The following is a 21,803-nucleotide window of genomic DNA, read 5'->3' as shown; positions in this document are numbered from 1 at the left end:
TTTGTATCATCCATTTTCTCCCAAGCTTAGCTCCCCTTGCCTTTTTGATGCTTGCCTGTTGCCGAGTGTCTCTTTGTACGTACACACACAGTGCTCATTGCCGAGTGTCTCCCTGTACATGAACATACAGTGCCCATTGCCGAGTGTCTCCCTGTACATGTACACACAGTGCCCATTGCCGAGTGTCTCCCTGTACATGTACACACAGTGCCCATTGCCGAGTGTCTCCCTGTACATGTACACACAGTGCCCATTGCCGAGTGTCTCCCTGTACACACAGTGCCCATTGCCGAGTGTCTCCCTGTACGTGCACACACAGTGCCCATTGCCGAATGTCTCCCTGTACACACAGTGCCCATTGCCGAGTGTCTCCCTGTACATACAGTGCCCATTGCCGAGTGTCTCCCTGTACACACAGTGCCCATTGCCGAATGTCTCCCTGTACATACAGTGTCCATTGCCGAGTGTCTCCCTGTAAGAGCACACACAGTGCTTATAGATACTTAAAACAAAAGTTTAAAGACTGCCACACAGAGTATTTCATTCTTCCTTTAATAAATCAGCACAATCCTTATAGACATCCTAGGAGATCCTTTCTATCACTTTACCTATTTTTCCACATGAAGAGGCTCAGTTAGAGGAGATTAAGTGAGTTATCCAAATCCAGCCAGTTCTTTGTGAGTGTAGAGCCGGAAGTTAGTCCTGCATCCGGGTTTAATGTCTATCCTCTGCCCCAGTAAGCCTCTCACTGAACACACACTTTCCTTTTCTATTTTACAAACTCTCAGTTTAGTTTTAAAATGCTAGCAGTGGTCCCCAAACTAATGGGTCACAATATATGGTTTATTAAGTAGTAACACTCAGGGAAATAAAGTCCATGTTTCTGATGGTCCACAGCTATTCAGAGAGCAGCAACAAGAGCTTGGAGTTCTACTGTGTGGGTGAGAGCAGGGGCAAAGGAGGCCTCACAGTGAGAAACCAAAGAGGAGGAGGAGGAAAAGAAAGAGCTTCTCAGGTAATGAGGGAGGAGAGGGAACGGAAGGCAGTCCAGGCACAGCACAAGTACCAGGCTCACAGAGTCCCCACCGCCTGCGAGCTGGGGCTGTCATGGGCCCCATATGTGCACAAATAAACAAAGCATTGCCGCCATCCTGACAGAGCGTGGAGGAGGAAGCAGAACGGCAGCCACACCGCATTGGAAGTGCTGCGATGGGAGGAGGGCACAGATGAGCAGCAACTTTACCTGATGCCACAGAGCCACTCAATGACACAAAGGGACCACGAAGTCTAGGGCAAGTATGGCAGTGCCCTCGGGATGGAAGATGAGAAGGATGAGCACTTAGTAAAGACCTGGGTAGCTTCCGAGTCAGGGTGGCATCAAGGAACAAAGGTGTATCACAGAGCTGGAACCAGGATTCAGGTTCAGCTCTGGTCCTGATTACCTGGGTGACCTTGGTCAAGTAACTTCATACTTTTATTCTTGGTTATAGACGGAACTGACAGACATTTCTCCTAGGAGTAAAAGGACAAGTACAGACGACACATGTGACGGACCCAAACATTTCAAGTGCTCACTACAGCGGTTATTTTACAGCAGCGATTTCAGAGTGGGAATGGAAGGGCTTAGCAGGAAAGTGCAGGATATGCTTGGGGAAGAGCAGCCTCACTTGAGGGCATTTATTAAGTGTCTACTGTGTGCTGCACTTTGTTGGAGGAACGGGGACTCGGCTGGGAGGAAGACATTGCCCCAGCTGCTCAGGTGTGGTCAGCAGAGTCATTATCTCTTTCTGCCTTTCCTCACCCCTGCATCCATCCTCCCACAATCTCCCATCAGCTCATCACGTTTCTCCTCTATTCACCCCTGCATCCATCCTCTCACAATCTCCCATCAGCTCATCATCTGTTTCTCCTCTCTTCACCCCTGCATCCATCCTCTCACAATCTCCCATCAGCTCATCACGTTTCTCCTCTATTCACCCCTGCATCCATCCTCCCACAATCTGCCATCAGCTCATCACGTTTCTCCTCTCTTCACCCCTGCATCCATCCTCCCACAATCTCCCATCAGCTCATCACGTTTCTCCTCTCTTCACCCCTGCATCCATCCTCCCACAATCTGCCATCAGCTCATCACGTTTCTCCTCTCTTCACCCCTGCATCCATCCTCCCACAATCTCCCATCAGCTCATCACGTTTCTCCTCTCTTCACCCCTGCATCCATCCTCCCACAATCTCCCATCAGCTCATCACGTTTCTCCTCTCTTCACCCCTGCATCCATCCTCCCACAATCTCCCATCAGCTCATCACGTTTCTCCTCTCTTCACCCCTGCATCCATCCTCCCACAATCTCCCATCAGCTCATCACGTTTCTCCTCTCTTCACCCCTGCATCCATCCTCCCACAATCTCCCATCAGCTCATCACGTTTCTCCTCTCTTCACCCCTGCATCCATCCTCCCACAATCTCCCATCAGCTCATCACGTTTCTCCTCTCTTCACCCCTACATCCATCCTCTCACAATCTCCCATCAGCTCATCACGTTTCTCCTCTCTTCACCCCTGCATCCATCCTCTCACAATCTCCCATCAGCTCATCACGTTTCTCCTCTCTTCACCCCTACATCCATCCTCCCACAATCTCCCATCAGCTCATCACGTTTCTCCTCTCTTCACCCCTGCATCCATCCTCCCACAATCTCCCATCAGCTCATCACGTTTCTCCTCCTTTCACCCCTGCATCCATCCTCCCACAATTTCCTTTAACTCACCCTGCTCAGGCCACTCTCAGCTCTTATCTGGGACCGCTCCGCAGAATGACATGTGCGGAGCATAGCAGTTTTGAGCTCACTCTAGAAGGAGGCATCACCTCCTTGTAGAAAATACACCAAAATTTTCTTAACATATTTAGAATAAAGGTTAGTCTCCTCAGAAATTATTCTGAGGAAGGAACATCTGATCCCTCAAGAACAGTCTGCGTGGAATGAGAAAAAAAAAAAACTACACAAAAGAAATTTGAAAAAATTCTTTCTCATTGATCACCTAAGAATTTTGGAAGATACTTTGGTGATTAATTAGTCAATTAATAAATGACTAAATGCATATATAATTCATTAGTTTTAATTAAGTTAAGAACATTTTATTAGATTTAATTAACTTAGTGACTGGGGATCAACATTGTTAAATTCCAAACAATAAAAGTCGTACATACCAAAAGTTAAAGCAGAACAAATACGAATAAGTGAAGGTATGATTGCAGTCTTCCTGAAATGTGTCATCCTTTCCTGCCTCGGGGAGGGGACCGGAAGGCCAGCAAAGCGGTGTACTGCTACTGACTCTTGACTTCATGAACATGGGACGAGAGGAGGCTGGAGGAGGCTCCGGTGCCTGCCCTTTCCCGCCCCCCTTGCAGTGGGGGCTAATCCCTAGGGTGGGTTCTGTGAATTGATATCTCATTATTTAACTTCTCTCTCGTTGGCTTTGATCATCTAACTGGAAAAGCACAAACAAGTCTATTCAATTAAAACCCCTCTAATTTCAAGTAATTTCTGAGTTGACTGCCTTGGCCCAATGACAGGTTTGCACTCTTCTTGATGGTGACATACATGAGTCTTTTCTAGATTTTAAAATGTTGGTTAGCCTAACTCTCATTAGTGGGGTACCCCTGTCTGCCTTACAAGAAAAGGACTACTGAATTTTGCCTGGGATTGTGGCTCATAAAAAAGAAAAGGATGTGTTTTTCTATTTCTGGCTTTCCTGGATGTGTTTAATTTTAAGATATTTGTTAACCTAAAGAAAATGGTCAAAATTTATTGTATGATTTTTGAGTGATATACAGAAAATTAATATTATCAGTTAAACACAAGTCTGAAGATACATATTTACATAGAGACCAATATACACATATTTACAAACATGTACTTCACATGTGTGTATCTTGATAATTATCTTCCAGATGAAGGGCAATTGGACATTTCTAAATAATATAATTAAAAACCAAAGAAAACATATTGCCTTATTTTTTCTTTTCATCATTTCTCATAGTTAGAGATCAAACTTTTTTTAACAAAAAGAATAACATACTTTTTAAGTGGACAGACGGAGACAAACACACACACACAATCGCACTGACTAGGAAAGACCCTCATGTAGCCATTTCTGTGGAGACCGAGTACACAGAAGCATCCTTGTGAGCTGACAATCTGTGTTGCCTTAAGCACTGAGAAGTGCCACGCTTGTCCTAATAACATCCCCACTTTCCAACATAAATAACCAGTGGGGCGAGTGTGTGGGCCAGGAGAATGATATCTTTATAAGCACTGCGATGTCAATATTTTAGGGATTGTTTTTCAACCATGATAGAAATCTAAAATGTTCTGAATAGTTTTGAGTCTTCCCTGTTTGAATACTGACAGAATACAATATCAAAGACAAACCCTGCTTAACACCATGGTATCACCATTTACTCGGCAACTGACTTCTTTAGAAGTTTTAATTTGCTAACTGCCTTAGAGATCCTATTATCTTACAGAAGAGCGGTGTTTTAAAGGAAAACAAACTGATTTCACAAAAGAAATGAACAGGGCAGAGGACGAGCACACCTGGAGGAGTTTAAACTCCCGCTGTATGCTCTGAACTGTTAAATTCGGACTAACGTCTAGTTCACATCTAGAGCCTCTCTGATCGTTATGCAAACCCCAGACCTGATTGGTGGGCAACTGGCAAACCCGGAAAGCCTGTCTAGATGGCTCTGAGATCCGGACGGAAGCCACTCAGTGAAAGGCTAATTTATTTGGCACCAACAGGAGTTACACAGCTCAGAATGAAAGCAGGAAGCAGCTTGAAAACAATGTTTACTGTCCTCCTCATTGAGCCCGGAGTTTATCAGTTGATCCGGACTGGCTGGCTAGGGAGCTCCAGGGATTCTCCCCTGCTGGGACTGCCGGTGCTCCGTGCCACATCTGACTTTACCTGGGTGCCAGGGTTGCAAACTCGGGATCTCATGCTTGTGCACCAAGCCCCTTACCAACAGAGCTGCCACCACAAACCTGCTGGTTATAGAAATGGACGTCCTCGCTGCCATTCCTCCGACTCACAAATACCTAATGAGGCTCAGAGTCAGACACTCCCAAAGAAAGCCGCAGCTCAGAGAAGCACACGGGTCTAAATCTACCTTCTTTGTCCACATGCTAGGGTTTGGGATTTGAAACAGAAAATAATACAGAGCATATTAACAATATCTGTCCTCAAATGACTTTTGCTCATCGGTATCTTTACATACAATGTTACAAAAACTGCCCCCAGAGATTTTTATTCCTATCTATAGATGGCATTTTATTACTTAGCTTCATGGGGAATTAAGACACGATAATAAGTGATATTTTAAGTGTTTTTAGAAAAGCCACACTACATTCTGATAATATACATAAGTAAAAATCCAAAGTGCTCCAAGGGTTCTGATTCACCCATTGACAGTTGTTAAAAGATCGATATCAGTAAACATATCACGCAGACTGGCGTAATAAGGCTGAGTTGCTATCAATATCAGTAAACCTATCACGCAGACTGACGTAATAAGGATGAGTTGCTATCAAGTGCAAATGTGGATTATTTTGAATAATGCAATATCTAAGATATAGATAAAAAGGCCCACATAACAATTACTAAAGCAGAGGCTGGGGCAACAGCTCCGTGGTAAGAGTGCTGGCTGCTCTTGTAGAGAGTCCAGGTTCAGCTCCCAGCACCCACAACCCACAATGGGTGGCTCACAGCCACCTGCACCTCCAGCATTGGGATCCAAAGCCACAGGCTTTCTTTGGGTCTCACAGGTGTCTACCAACACATACTCATTGGTATACTCACACACAGATATACACAAATTAAAAAAACATAAAGCTGGGTATGATGGTGTGTGTGCCTTTAGAAATGGAGGCAGACAAGTCAAGAGTTCAAAGCCAGGCTCAGCTTCAGAGTGTGTTCAAGCCCAGCTGGACTGTGAAAGGCCCAGCCTCAAGAGCTAAAATCCTGTCACTGAAGATACCACACACCTTGCTTGCAAGGTATAAAGGAACCCAGCAGGAACTGATCTGGAAGCTTCCTCCCTGCCTTTATAATGCTGGAAGGTGCCACACAGGCTGATGGGAAAGAAGGGCATCAGTGATCTTGTCCTGCTGGGAACCCTACGATTTACATCAACCCATCAAACAAAATGAGTGGAATGGGGGTAACCAACCACTGTCTGACTGCTGGTGTGGTCTGCTCCTCAAGAGAGAATTTATTCCTGGTACTGCAAACCTAATTAAAAACCCATGGCTGAGGATACCTTAAGCCCTCAGGGTAAGCGTGATACTGTTGATTACCTAGATTGTCATGGTCCCAAATGACCTTCTAAATAGTTACAATTATCACCATAAACCAATGCCACTTTAATCAGAAAGGCTTCTCTTTGCAATAAATAGCAGTGAATGCAGGGGCTCCTGGCTGCTCAAGGTGCTGAGGATAAGTAACGGTTGAATGAGCAACACTAAAAAGATATTTATACTCTCGCTAAAGCCCAGGCAGCTCGAGATGGCAGGTGATGGGGTAGAACAAACATAAGAGTCAGAAGATAGGAAGGGCCATGGCATTTTGTCTTCTAGGCGAGGCAAAGTTAGTCAACGCAGTCATGACCCCACAGAAGCTGTGCTGGCTTGCAATGGACCAGCACAGGATCGGGCCCGTCAACAGTCACTCATGGAAGAATTTAAAGGATTCTATCCTTTACCCATGGACTATTGGCAATTGGTGGCTTCTGGGGAAAGAGATGTCACTGTCTTCAGTTGTGTGCCCACTGAGAAGCCACTAGGCTCCAGCTATAGTTCCAGAGCCACGGCCACACATGATCCTGGGTAAACTCAGTAACTCTCAAACAAAACAACAACAAAGCCACAAGAATAAGGAGGAGACTTTCAGGAATGAGAGAAAGGGTAAAATGGTGGAGGTTCAGTAGAGAGGGTTATAATAATTAGAATAATTATACATGTATGGTTTTCTCAAAGAGCAAGCTCAATAAAGATTTTAAAAAGTATACTGCAATTCCTTCTGTATGTGTAGGTTAGATAAAGCCTGACTCCTTGCTTTGAACCATTCTACCCATTCCATAGCAAAATATGATTTCTCTAGTGACGATTGTTCAATTACTCTGCTTGAGGACTTATTTAAACCACATTAGGAAACGGGGAAGAGGTCCTAAGCATGGGCACATTCCGAGTGACACGCCACATGGTAAGAAGGAGCATCAGCAATGAAGCCACAGCACAAGGACAGATGGGGCCAAACTAGGGCCATATAGTCAGAGAGGCCAGCCAAGCCACAGCCACACGCGGCTTCAGACCTGCTGAGTTTAAGTGAGTCACAGAAGTAACGGAATGCTCTCTAGGAAATTTTAGAGAAAAGAGTATCTAGATCAATTTTTTTAAAAGTTTCACTAGGTTTGATAGAGTAGGAAGAAAAACTAGGAGATTGTGCTGGAGATCTTGGCGAGAAGGGCAGTGAGATAACGGGGAGAAGGCTGGGGCTTAGGGATGTTTTACCTTGCTGCTGATGGGCATGGGGCACGGTAAAGGCTGCCTTGCGGGACAACTGGAGGAGACTCCCAGAGCAGACCGTGGGAGAGCAGTGTAAGAGGACCAAGACCCTAGTTTCAGGTTGCTGTAACTGTGTGATATGTATCTTGTGTCTTCGGTAGACACACCAAGGAGGCATCTGGATGTAAGACTTGAGCCTGGAGACCTCAGTGCTGGGAGCTATGACGCTGCTGCTAGTGTTTATAGGTAGTACTGGAGCCAGTTGAGATGATAGTTGGAGGAGCAGGCCTAGGGCAGAGCCCTTGGCTTCCTTTTCATTGAGAGTCTGAAAACAGCGATGCAGTCATCAGAGGAGGCTGAGGTGATGTTGTCGAGAGGAATGTCATCCAACAAAATTTACCAGAAGCCACAAGAACAAAACGAGGGCACTCTGTCAAACTCAGGGAAGGCAGCACTCAAGATGAGGACAGAGCTGTCAGATGTGGCAGAGAGGAAGGATGCCAGAGGAAAAGGAGAGATGTTCATAAGGATAGCCACTACAAATGCATTGAAAAGATATTAACATGATGCTTTTGCTTGCTGCAAAAGGCAGGGAGGGGGATGTGAGAAAGCACTTGCAGGCCTAAAAAGACCAGAAATACTAACGGAGGTTTGAACAGAAGTGTCATGGATTCAATGGAGAGGAAGAACTTGATGGTGTTTACTGAAGGAGGACTGGGAGGGAGGGAGACAGATAGAAGGATCAAGAAGTACTTTGAACAAGAGTGGGACCTCCCCACCCACCACAACCAGGAGAGCCACCGCGTAGCGTATGCATTTAGATGCGCGTAAGCTGCTGCATTTGGGGGCATGTGCAAGAGGTCCTCTGGAAACAGGACAACACAGCGTATTAGGAGATCCTAAATCTAGTGTGTATCGAGTGTTGTAGTGAGTAGACACAATGTTTTAGCATTCTAATGAAGAATAAGGCAGTAGAGGGAATTTGAGGTATGCCTTACATGGCAGGGCATACCTGCTCTACCTGCTGCCACCGTGCTGGTTACCCGTACCTTATCAGTCCGTTCACTTTACTGTGCTATTCCTTGATAAGCTTCCTCCTGCCATCTCTGTTGTTTCTGCTTTATCCTTGGTCTCTAGGCTGCACTTCCCAGTGCACTGGCACTCATCCGTAACATATCTGTCTATTACACATAGGTCTTAATATCTCAAATGCATGTTAAGACTTTGGGATAGGGTCAAGTATCTTACAGTAAAATGTCACTGTCTCTCCTGATGTGAAAAATCTCATATTAGATATGAGGTAAGTATTTAGTACCTGCTTGTTGACCAATTTATCTTTTTAGAGTTGAATGGCTAATAAAACGTTTTATGTAGCAATTCCTCAGCTAATAGAATATGCACAATTCTTCTTGGCACCTGCTGGGAATTTCTGGGAGATGCTGCAATCATTCATCAATTTTCTCCTTTATGTGTTATTCAATTAGTTTGTCTAGGGTGCAGCCTGGAAGGAGTATCAATCAAGAGCGTAACCGCGAGTTCTGTGCAAGCTCTCTGCACACTAATGGTCTGCATCTAGTTCTAGCAGGAAAGGCTTCTGTGACTCACATGCAGGCTCAGCTTTGAGGAGGAGGCAATATGAGAGACTCAGAATTGCCCAGTGCTGCTGTTTTCAGTAATACAGTGATGAATTTGAAATCGATCTGGTGATGTACTTAGTGAAAGAGTGATAGCGTTGCTAGAATTAGCCAAGAGTCATAAACATTGTCTATCTTGGACTCTCTTGGGTTGAACGGTCTGCAAAGTGTTCATGTGCACACAATTTCTACTGTATTGACTTTTACAAATTATATATATTTAATTCTTATTTTAATTCTTAATACTTAGGCACAACTAAGCTATTTGGACATAATTATACTTAAGTAAGTATGCAAGTATTATATATATATATATATATATATATATATATATATTTCTTAAAGTTAGTAACCACACTATCATACAATAATAACCTTTAATTTTTTTCAACAGGTTACCGAGGCAAGCTAATGAGTTATCAATCCAAGTAACAATCAAACATCCCAATTGCACACAACACTCTTTAGAACAGCTTTGTTAACTATTGTAATTTTTAAAGTTATTTTTAGACAGTGTCTCAAGGTAGTCCAGGCAATCCTCCAATTCTCTAAGTAATAAAGGATAGACTTGAACTCCTGATCTTCCTGCCTTTGACTCCTGAGTGCTGGGATTTACAGGCATGGGTTTCCCACCATGCCTGCTTCATTCTGGCTGGGGATTGAACCAAGAGCTTCGTGCATGCTAGGCAAGCACTCTGTCAACCGAGCCATTCCCCCAGTCCAATTATTATAAAATTTTGTCATTCTATGCTGGAGTTATTGACAAGATGAGCTATTTTGTTTGTTTATGCAATACTCATGTTGGCAAAAGTCAAATCAAACATAATGGAATATATTAAGTGACAAAATTTTGTATTGTATGTAACCTATGACAAAAACATTATTAGGCATATTTTTTGATTGAATTTGCATTAAGCAATATGCTGGGAGAATCTTTGAAAAACATTTGCATTAAGCATTACAGAAGAAATCTAGTGAATTCAGTGTGGTGCCTATAATCCTTTGGAGACGCCGATCTTCAGTCCTTGTGCCTAATGGCTAACCCTGGACGTGAGCAACCTTAAGGCTCTCCAACTGTTCTTTACGATTTCTATCTATTCATCGAACATACATGGATTTTTTTATACTGCTATTCCTCCCATAGATTAGATTCTGGCTAGTGATAAAATAGCAGTGTTCATATTGTTCATTAAAAGAATAAATCCAGACAATTTAAAATAAATTTTACATTTAAAAACAAACTGCCATCCATTGACACTTTTGAGGGTTTTTGGACAGAGGAAACAAAATGTACCACTAAGAATTCTTTTTTACCTTTTAAATTACCAATAAAAAAATATATATCTTTCTCTGAAAACTCTTTTCTTCCCCACAGAGGCAACATACCCTAAAATGGAGATTAATAAGCAATTAATGGCTCATACTTAACTCAATATTGCAAATGTGCTGGTATAATATCTTGCTAAATATAAGAATTTTGAGAGCCCGAAAATTAAAGACTTTGATGTGTGTAAGATCAATAGACGTGACTTATCACTATTTAATATCAGTTTTAATTTTTAAATGCCATGTTCCAGTGGAAAAAAGTTTACTGCACAGGAAAATTGAAATTCCAAGAAAGAATTCAGACAAAAGAAACAAACTTTATATTAAAGCCCCGTTAAGAGGTCAAACTTACGCAGCAACCTCTTCCTTCGACAGGCCTTTCAAATTCTGCTGCAGGTAATGATCTATGTCGTCTTTCTCTTTGATCAATCGAGCCCTAAATGATATGGAAAAAAATAATAAAATATCGGCTGACCAAGTTGAAGAGCTTCTAAACGCACGAAACAGTACGAGAAGGGAAGTTGTTTTCGGCAGATAAAGCATTGGTGATGAACGCTCTGCCCCAGCTGTAACCTAAAGTTGTTAAGGTCATTTCCAAAACCTTCACGGTAAGAAGTTCGGGAAGAGTAGATCCAGCGGGTAGAGGGAGACACAGCAACACAGCAACAGGTCACGTGCTCGAGTAGCGGCGTTTTCTCACAAAGCTTGCACTGTCTTCCATCTCACTCATGGATTTTGCTGTACAGCCCTCTCCGCTATTTTCTTTGGTACAGGACCTTGAGTCAAAAACTACTGATTATACAAATGTGTTAGACATGTGTGTTCCAAACACTAGCAAAGTTTTCACTGGAATGCTCTTTGAAAAGGTTATTTTCCCAACTTGTTCTGTTCGTTTTGTTCTTGTGTTTCAGACAGCTCTCACTGGACGCCCAGTCCTGTCAACCGGCTGCCTCAGCCTCCAGGCACTGGTCAATTCCGAGTGTGCCCCATCATGCCATACTAAGTACTTGCTTGTGTTTTTTTCTTAAATCATACATACATCTCTAACTATTGAGGTTCAAGATGCAAGCAATTTAAAAGAGACTTCATTTAAAAGTGTGTTCATTATTAGCACCTATATATTTTTTAAACAAAAGTGCATTAAATCCCCAGAACCTGTGTGGATGGTGCTAAACGTCCCCAAACAGTAATGATTTACTTAGAGTTTTTATTAAAGAATGTTTGTAAAAACTTTTTCCCAAATAGTAACCATGAAAATATTTTCTTTAATTAAGATTCTTCGTAAAATCCATCTTATTTTTAGGAAGTGAGATCAGTTGTGTTTATTGTCCACTTAGAAAATAGTATGTATCTGAAGTATTAATCACTGAAAAGTAAGCAAGAGGGAGCAAGCTTTTCAAATTTCGTAAATATTTCACAAATTAAACACACAAAAGTGTGTCTACATGCACTATTGAAAGATTTCTTACCTTCCTAAAGCCAAGTATTTGATTTACAGTTTTAAAGGAATATTTGTGTTGGTTTGGTTATGAATATGCTTTGGTTCAGAGGCTTTGGTCTTTCTAGGAAATACTAAAAGTGAGACGTGATAACAAAGAAATCTTGCAATAATTTGATTGTCATACTTTGCAGGAATTGACACAATGCATAAAAAGAAAATGGCAAAGGGTCCATCTGCGAGGTCTTTCTAGTTATTAGCAATGTGAGCATTTCTAAGAGTCAGTACCCTGACAAGTGGCAACTGTGAAGTATCTCAGGATCTGTTAATAGCCGGAAATATGATAACTGAGCCAATTTCTTCTTCTGCATTTTGTGACAGCTCCAGCAGCTTGGGAGCCGTCCTCAGCATCCTCAGATCCTCAGCATCCTCAGCAGCAGCAGTAGAGGGTGCATTTTCAGATTCCATTGTCTTTTCATGAGCTAAATCCTGCCTGCCAATGTAGCCTACTCGGAAGCAATTTCCTATTTAAATAACTCCCCCAAACAGAAGTCAGCTCGTAAGACTTTGTGAGCTAAGATGTCTCCATCTTAAAGCTTCTGCTTCAGTCCCTCTGTGCCTATATCAAAAAGAAAACATCTTAAAATTCTGTAGAAAACATAAAATAATTTCATAGGAAATTAAATTATTAAATGACCACCAGCCTGGTAAACACTGGTTATATTTGAGCAAGATTCATTAAGCCTTTCAAAACAATGAATCTGAACATTTGACTATATAATGTATTAATCTTTTCCTTATGAAATTGCAATTTTTGAGATGTTCTATTGACATCCATGATTGCAGAAACTGTACCTCTGAAGGATGAGAAAGGAGAAGCAGGGACGCATACCTTGGAATTGTTCCTGGAGAGCATGGCAGTTTCTGCCTGGCCAAGACAGCAAGCCGTGTACTTGCCATAGGAACTGGGGGTAAGGTGGTCATTGGTGACTGCAAAATGGAAGCAGAAATGATGGTTTTAATAGAATAAATCTTTAAAGAATTCACGAAGACAAGATATCATTAGCAATGAATTAGGTGTTGTCTGAGATGAGGATGCCTCTCTACATCGAACTACTGCTTTTGTTAGGCAGGAAAGCTGCTGAGAGAGTGGATTCAGCAGGCTGCGTCTCTCATCCCCTCCACTGTCTGTCTTTCGCACAGTCTTCTGTACCTCTACCCCAAAGTGGCTTAGGAGAGAATCCATAAGTGCATTGATGGTTCAGCTTTGTAAGGGACATGGTAACAACGCAAGAATGAGGTCACTGGGTTTTAAAATTCATGCTTTACTTTCCTGTCACGACCGATGATGGAGATTAGGTCAGATTTTGCTGTTTTCTAGAAACCTCAACACTCACAAATAAAGGTTTCCCTTTAAAGTGATAGATGCTAAGACTGATTCCCAGGAAGAAGGCAGCTTCCCTGAGGAGGCAGACAGCTAAACCACATAATCATTTCAAAACGCATTGGCTTAAAAGTTGTTTAAAACCACTTTCTCTCTCACACCTAGCTTTTCTTTGACCCTAAATCACTGGAACCTCTTCTGTATGTTAGAAGCTTAAGTAACCCAACTAAGGACAAGGTTCATCTCCACTTATTTGTCTGGTGGCCAGGGCCACCAGCGGGGACCCCAAGCAGAGCTGTCCTCCAGAGCACATACATGTAATGTGGTCATACATTTTTGGTTTTCTCATTGCATAGCAGCCTCAGAATTTCTTAGGGACAACACAGGACTCCAAAGGCAAGTACCCCAAAGAAATAAAGCCAAATCTCTCTTAGGTTGGGCCCGCAGTCCTCACAGCATCACTTCCAGTAGTGACAAGCCTGTCCAGACACAGGTCATGTGAATGCAGAACCAGTCACTCCTACTTAAAGACAAGAAAGGGGTGGAGGGAAAGAGAGATGGCAGCCTTTTCCCGAAGCACATTATGCCGTAGTTGCTAGCATTGAGAAAGGAACACCAATCAAGTTACTGAAACTTTGTCCCCAGAGAAAGCAAGGTGGATCAGGCTGTGGTGGTGCACATCTTTAGTTCCAGCATTTGGGAGGCATAGGAAGGCAGATCTCCGAGTTCGAGGCCAGCCTGGTCTATAAAGTGAGTTCCAGGACAGCCAAGGCTACCCAGAGAAAACCATGTTTTGAAGAAAGGGAAGAAAAGCAAGCATGGTGGGTTCTGGTGTCTGGAGGACCCGCAGTAGAAGTGTCCATAGTGACGAGGGTCTCTACCTAAATAGAGAGACATTAAAAAGGCCAGATGCTTTCTGTGCCATAACTACCATGTGCACCAGCTTTGACTCCGCACATCACCAGCTATCTGGAAGACTGCATCAAAGCTTCAAATCGCTTGTCACCAGCATTGTATACCCTTGTGATCTGTAGCAAAACTGTCCAGTTAGGCCTTGAATGTTCAACAGATTATCCACTGAGCCACTATTTTGGGATAGGCACTGTCCTAGGTACTGAAGACACAACATCCAGCAAAAAGACAAAGATCTCTGATCTCATGGAATTTCCATTATGGAAATGGATATTGAGAAAAGCAGACATCATTTACATAAGCAAAATAGACCACAGTATGGCAATAAACAGACCTCATAGGAAAACTACAAAACAAATGTTAAGCAATAGCAGAGGGTAAGTAAGATGAGAAGGCAATGAAGTCAACATTTAGAGAGTGCTAAGTCGCTATAGAAACTCTCAGGTTTTCCTGACTGACATAAGAATTGATTTGGATACTCTTCCTGCTGTAGGTCCTCCAGATGCCAGGATCCACCCTGCTTCTGGTGGGACGACACAATGTCAAGCTCACTTTGAAAAATTTACCCTAGCCTCGCCCGAGGTTATAGAGAAACAAACGCTGGGATGCAGAATGGGTGCCCTGGAGGCTGCTGGGGATGTGGCAGGAGAGGTTGGAAGGGAGAAGCAGAACTGAGAGATGCCGTCAGACATCCACACAGTGGAGTGCGATAGTATCGTGACACTCTAGCGCTGGGGTACGAGGAGGAAACTCTAAAATTTGAGGGGAAATCTTGTGAAAGTCAATATTGATAGTGTTTGTCTCAAGTTCCTAAAAAAGATGATCACATTGGACTAAAATATTTTTACATAATTAAAGGGAAAATTTAAATACAGATTAGTGTTTCATTTTTGATACACTAGAATCCTATTACCCTGTTTATGCAGACTTGATTAACTGCATGAATCAAAAGGCAACTTTTTCTATGCATTTGTAGCCCGTGCATAATATGCAGTTAAAACACAGTCTAAACACAAAGTATTGTTTGTTTTTTTTTCTGCAGAATAGGCACCAGAAGTGGATATTATTACAAGGGATAACTTTATAATATAATGACCTAACTCTCTTGTAACTTAAAAAGATCTGATTTTTTTTCTGATCAAATGTTATATCAATAAGTTGGTTTATCTGGATGCCCAGAACTTATTCAATCAAAGTCTTACACATACATGTGTTAAGGAGTTTTGACTAGCATAGGAAAGCTCTCATGGATGTGTTTGAATGAATACACAAAGGCTCCTCAAACCCGATTTCCAGAAGCTTACTCCAGAATCTATGAAGCATTTCTTCCAGAGTATTCAGTACTACAGAATAAATGGGAATGTACTTAGTCTCGGTCCCCATCGATGCCCAGCGCATTTCTAAGAGAGACAACAACTAGCCCTTGCTCTGTTCAGCACATCCCACAAATGAATACACCCTGAGGCCCTATCCTGCTTTCCAGAATGTTATAGGATGGGAACTAGAGCCTTGGGGTCTTCACAGTTCCAGAAATCTTTAAAGGATTCACGGAAAGCTTCTCAAATGCTGGGAAGACTCAGCTATGTGCAGGCAGATATTGCAGCCTCCAGAAGCTTCAGTATGGCCAGCATATATCCTTGTCACCCCTCAAATAAGGTCTTCCAGTATATACAAAACCAAGGGGGTTAGCTGAAGTTTGCAAGGCAATATAAGCTTATAATGAAGCCAAATGCGAATGATATACATGGAAAAGAATGTGTCTTCTTTGTCACACAGATCAACTGCGATTTTTTTCCCTTCAAACTCGAAGTCAACGTTTCCCACCATTAAAGTTTCAGCTGCCAGTTCCTTCATTTTGCTCTCCTCTGATCTGAGAACATGAGCAGCGGGAACACCTTTACTCTTAAATTTAGTTTAATGTAAGTATTGCAAGCCCTGCTGGCAAGCCTCAAGGCACAAACTCTGAATAAGGGGTGGTCAGAGCTGAATTATAAAGTGGGGAAAAAAGTTATTAACTGCATGTTGGAAAAATGTTGCTCAACCCATCTGTCCTGGAAAGTCGAAGCTAAGCATTAGGGTGGATGTCTAGCAGCCTCTCTCCTTGTTCTGAGCCCACACCCTACTTTGTTTATGGTTTAGGCAAAGGTGTTTTGTTTATTATAATCAATTTGTGGTCACCACTGTATTTATTTATGCAATAAATAGTGTGCAGCTTGAACCACATCTTCATGTGGGATTTGAAATATACTCAGTATTCGGTGTGATCCTGGGCCAAATTCTCTTCCTAGGTTACTGTCCTCCCTTTCATGTTTGGCCTCATAAGTTTGGGCTTATTGATGCTGACATTTATTAAAGCAGGAAGTAGCTGCATTGTCATAAGGGATGAGGGCTGAGGAGACCCGAAGTCGGGGGGAAATGCCAGTGTGTCAGAGAGCTATCATACATAACCCCATACAAAAAGGTGGGGTGTTGTTTGTAGAGTGACAGAAGCTTCTTGTTCACTGTGAACGTGACTTGAGTCATTCCCCATCATGCCCAGCCTTTGGCGTTCTAACTTCAACTCAGTAATGAGGAATTTAGTCCGCTCCTGCTGTGCACCACCTGCCTAGGTCAGCAGCAGAGATGGAAGTCATCCTCAACCCCTTGGTCTACCCCAATCCGTGCCCACAGAAGAAAGCTGCAAGAAGGGCAGTGGCTCAGGAAAGGGAGAAGGAAGTGACCAGGATGTGCTGAGCCCCTGGCACCCAGTTCAGGCAGTGCATGAGGAGGACCCGGGGCGACACCCCTCCCTCCGGTGTCTGCGGATGGGCAGGGTTGTATGTGGCACCACAGGGGCTGAGACAAAGATCAAAAGGTCGCCTGAAGCCATTCCACAGTTGGTATTCAGAAAAGATTTGGCACATTCTTTGATCTGCTGGTTGGCGCTCACATCAGCCGCAGTTACAGCCTCCGCGTTTGGCCCCACATACAAAGACAAATGAGAATCGAGAAACAGAGGATGAAAGGCTTGGGAGCCTGGGTCAGGCCGAACGTGTCCTACGGTGTGAGTGGAAGTTTCTGGACCCAAGTGAAACTTCAAAGGGTAACCCTCCTGCCCGCTCCCCCTTGACCTGTCCCCAAAGGAGCCACAAAGGAGGGCAGGTGAGTGCATCCACAGAGACTGCTTAGAGAAGGCTATGCGTGAATGACAAGACCTCCAGATCCAATCGCTGTACAGCGAAAACAGAGGTGTGAGAAGCAAAGGCGACAACTCCAGCAAGCAAGTTTATTGTGTACCACCGAGAAAACGCAAAATATATGATATCCCCACACTGTAGATTCGGAACATTGTATATAAGAGTTCTTTTGCTACAAAAGATGAAAGAAACTGCAGGATACATTTAGTAGTTTATACCTCTCACAAGAGTGAAAAACAAGTTCACATAAATAAGTTTAAAACTTTTGGACACTCTTAGCATCTTGGGGTGGACAATTGGATAGGTTGTGAAATAAGTCGCAATCACACATTTCCCACCGCCTGACATTTATTAGTGACTCAATCAAGTAGAAGGGAGGACATATGTCATCCAACTTACATTTGCAGATAACGGATCTCTCTGAGCCCTCTGGTGCCAGTCTGCAAAATCAATAAGCAAAGTACAAAAGCAAAGGAAAAAGAAAAAAAAAATTACTCAGTAAAATACTTCCTCTGTACTCCCCAAATCAAGAAACAAAACTCACCCAGACGGGTGAAAAAGAAAATTAGTAAAAGTAGCCAGTATATATTTAGAACTGAAAAGTGAAACGCCCCAATTAGTCGCTATGAAACTATTTACTAACTCAACAAAAAGCCCCCTCCCCCCCCAAACAGCAGCACTACGTGTGTGTTGACGCAGATCAACTCAAACGTGCTTTAGGATAGCCGCCTCTTTCCCTCGCAGCTGTTTTTGACTACAGCTGGGTACGGAGCAAGCCTTCAGCTCGGCTTCCGCCCACCTCTGAACAGGCTGGTGTGCCTGGTCCTACATCTGTTTGTCTTTTCTTAGCGGGCCGGGTGGTCTCGCTCCTCTAGGGAGAGGGTTGTGTCTGCAGGTGGATCTCGGGAAGCTGCAGGCCCAGTAATGGAGGAAGGGGTCCTGGGAAGAAAGAGCAGCTCGTTCTCCCGGGGAATGACAGGGTCCTGCCTCCAGCCTTGTCCCACAAACCTCAGAAAACTGGGCTCTGGGGATAACTGAGTCTCTGTGTCCCCTGACGAAACTCCTGCAGGCTGGGGTGCTGGGCGCCCCCTTGGCCTCTCTTCCCAGGTTAGTGACCTGGCTAAGTGCAGCCACGGGACGCAGAGAGCGTCTCCGGGGCAACGGAGGGGCGCGGCAGGACGGGAGGGGGCGGAGTTAGGCTAAAATGGCCTTTGGGATTGGGCAGCTCCCAGACTCTTTGAGCACAGGGGTGATGCTTGGAGGGGGAGGATTGTTGGTGAGTGGGCGTGGCCTGCAGGAGGAGCTCGGTCTTTAAGTGGACCCAACAGAAAAATCTCTACAATCCAAGGACTTTGAGTTTGAGAATGCCCCTAAGCTGCTTCCTTCAAGGCACTTCTTTTTCTCAATATTTTTCAGTATTTCTCCTTCCTACAAGAGATTGATGGAAAGCCCACAGATTGGCATCCAATATCCCCCTTAACCTCATGAAACTATATATCGAAGTAAAAAAGCCATTGTCCTCTTCCTCAGCCTCCACAGAAATGACTTTGCCAAGCCTGTCTCTAGAACGACAACCAGACTTTGAGTTGTGGTCAGCTAAGAAGTCTAAAGTCTCTTGGAATTAGTCTGTCCTTATTTGTTCTCATTTCTAAAACTTAGGAGTTTAATTTTTCCCTGATGGAGCGTCTTGTTTAACTCCTCTTTCTCATAGATGTCTTTACTCTAGAGTCCATCTTCCCTGAGAGTGTGAGATCCGTGTAAATGTGGGCTTTAATCCTCCTTTTCTTGTCTAACTTCCTGTAGTAGCTCCCCTGTGGTTTTGAATGAACTGGGTGAATGACAGGAGAGACCTGAGTTCCTCCGGTTGACTCGTGTTCTGCATGTAGAATTCCAAGGGGAATGGGGGCAGATACAAATTGCCCTTTGAGGCTGTCACTGACCTGCTACACCCAGAGTGCCTTTTGATCTTGGCTGCAGAGACAGGTATTTAGGATATGTCACACTCTCCCCAATGCCACCTCCACTGCTCCAGTGATGCCACCACATCCTAGCCACTCCCCACAACAGATCTCAGTGCGGTTTTGACACCTCACTCATAATTCAGATAGGAAAGCTTTCCTGGATCCTTCTTGTTTGGCTCGTGTGTCCCCATGCAACACTGAATAAAGAATATTCTAGACAATTTCAATCCTTTCAGGCTGGCATTGTCCTTTGCCTAAGGGGCTGTGACACTTAGAAAGTACCCTCTTACCTTGCCTAGTCCGGCGCTCATGGTGAGAACTCTAAAGCCGGTTTCCTTGTCCTTCTTCCCTACGTGACCCCTAAGAAGATCTATGCTGTCAACAGCAATCACACATCTCAGTGGTTTAAAACATCAAAGTCATTTCTGAATTACACTATGAGCTGTCCATAAGGCAACCTTGGGTTTTGCTCCATGCTACTGCCGCAGGAGAACTGGGCTGAGAGGACCGTCACCTGCAACATGACTTACCTGTGACAGAGAGATGATAATGGGAGAAAATGGCCCATTGGCTTCGAAGGCCTGCTCAACTGTCAGAAAAGAGGAAACTGGAAACTCCTACGAATGATGGCCACAGTGACTTTTTCTGATGAAGTCTTACGTGGCTGAGGCTGGCCTGGAGCTCCCGATCCTGCTGAGTGCTGAGTGTGTAGGTGTGTTTCACCAGACCTGCTTAATTCTCCTTTATACTTTTTTGCTTAGACATTTCATTAGGTTCTTGCAGACAGTTTCCCATATCCTTCTTCACATTCAGATAACTGTGAGCTATTGCTTTGAAAGTATTTTCCCTTTTGGATGTTTTCTTCTTTGATTCTGTTTATTAATGTTGAGCTCCTGCTTTGAATTTTTAACCCCAACAAATATGGTGTTTCATTTTTATTGTTGTTAACCATTTTGTTATGTTATCTGTAACATTTAAAAATGTCATTTGTTAGTCCCTTGTTGATGCTTTTGCATGTGGAAAGAAACGTATGTTTAGTATTTGGGAGGTGGCTTCTATTGCTCCTTTAGACTTGTTTGCTTTTTCAAGGCAGGTTTTCACTCTGTAGCCTTGGCTGTCCTGGAACTTGCTCTATAGACCGGATTGGCCTCGAGCTCACAGAGATCTGCCTGCCTCTCTGCCTTCTGAGTGCTGGAATTAAAGATGTGTGCCACGACTGCCTGGCTTAGAATTTTTTTAATTGTGTGTATGTGTGTGTGCGCGCACGTGTGTGTGTTTGTCTCTGTGTGTGTGTGTGTGTGCGCGCGCGCGCGCGCGCGCGCGCGCGCGCGTGTGCATGTAGAGGTCAGAAAACAACCTGGTTCAGTTAGTTCTTTCTTGTTCTATTCTGTGTGGCCCAAGGATCAAACTAAGTTCCCAGGGATTGGAGACAAGTGCCTGTACCTTGCCATCTTGCTGATCCAGGATAGCCTCCTAGTTGGAGGTGCTGGGAACCAGCCCCAGCCTCCCACCCGCATACATGCCAAGTGTTTACTTTACCTCTGAGCTCTGCTGCCACCGTTTTTTAATAGATTCTTTTTCATGAACAGAATCTCTTCTCAGTTATCAGAGTTTTAAGACTGTATTTTTTTCTATAAATTATATTTGCCTGTAGGGAAGTTTTTCCTTGTTTAATGTTGACATTTTTGCATAGCCTATTTTCCTTGGCTGCTATAGTGATTATCAGTAGATTCAGCTTCCAGGAGCAGAAATCAACAATAGTCCTAGCATCTGATTTACAGCTTAACTGTGTATGGAGTCCCTTCTTAAGACAGTTTCTGCAACCCAGCCACAGCGTCTGCATTTTATCTGAGGATGCACACGCAGAAGAATATAGCATGCTTGGCATACCCATCCCAAGGTGAACAAACTGCTGCTTTAGCCCACCAGCAAGGGCTTGGGCATGTGACCAAGCAGGCAGGAAAATGCCAGCTATATTTTGAATATCTATATGCCATGCCTTAGAATCTGAAGTTTGAATAGCAAAGCCAAAAAAAATCTAATAATATTTGTCATTTATTCCATACAATCAGTGGCCTCCTTAGAAGGCAATTACTGCCTAAAAGTCATGTTTTGACTCCGGTCACCTTAATCTCAGATTCTACTTCTGTCCCTGGAGTTCCCAGGCTTAGCCTTTCAGGTCCTTATCTCTCTCCCTTAGGGAGACTCAACTACAGTGTATTTTATGAGCTGGGGCTGCTTGGAGAACCATATGTTGGTCCTCAAACTACATTGTGTATTCTATGTATTATTTTAGGTAAGTCTGCTTACTGCTTCTCTCTGTCTCTCTCTGTCTCTCTATTTGTCTCTCTCTCTCATTCTCTGTCTCTCCTCCCTCCCCGTATGTGTGTGACTTTAGTGATTAAGGAAG

At 43.6% G+C, this 21,803-nt stretch overlaps 1 protein-coding gene across 1 annotated transcript in view; it reads right to left on the bottom strand.

Annotated features, from left to right (window-relative positions):
• Ttc29 (tetratricopeptide repeat domain 29) overlaps positions 1–17,868 on the bottom strand; it is a 179,715-nt gene extending 161,847 nt beyond the window's left edge. The window contains exons 1-3 of the mRNA XM_075977998.1: positions 17,832–17,868; positions 12,853–12,950; positions 10,875–10,958 (exon numbers count right to left, since the gene is read on the bottom strand). Coding sequence (XP_075834113.1) covers positions 10,875–10,958; positions 12,853–12,944 — 176 coding nt within the window. The 5' untranslated portion in view covers positions 12,945–12,950; positions 17,832–17,868. The remainder of the gene's footprint in view (positions 1–10,874; positions 10,959–12,852; positions 12,951–17,831) is intronic.
• Positions 17,869–21,803: the final 3,935 nt, after the last annotated feature.

Source organism: Microtus pennsylvanicus, chromosome 6 (assembly GCF_037038515.1).
Source record: "Microtus pennsylvanicus isolate mMicPen1 chromosome 6, mMicPen1.hap1, whole genome shotgun sequence".
Lineage (NCBI taxonomy): Eukaryota > Metazoa > Chordata > Mammalia > Rodentia > Cricetidae > Microtus > Microtus pennsylvanicus.
Note: the sequence above shows the minus strand (reverse complement) of the source record. Positions and strands in the feature narration are given on the sequence as shown.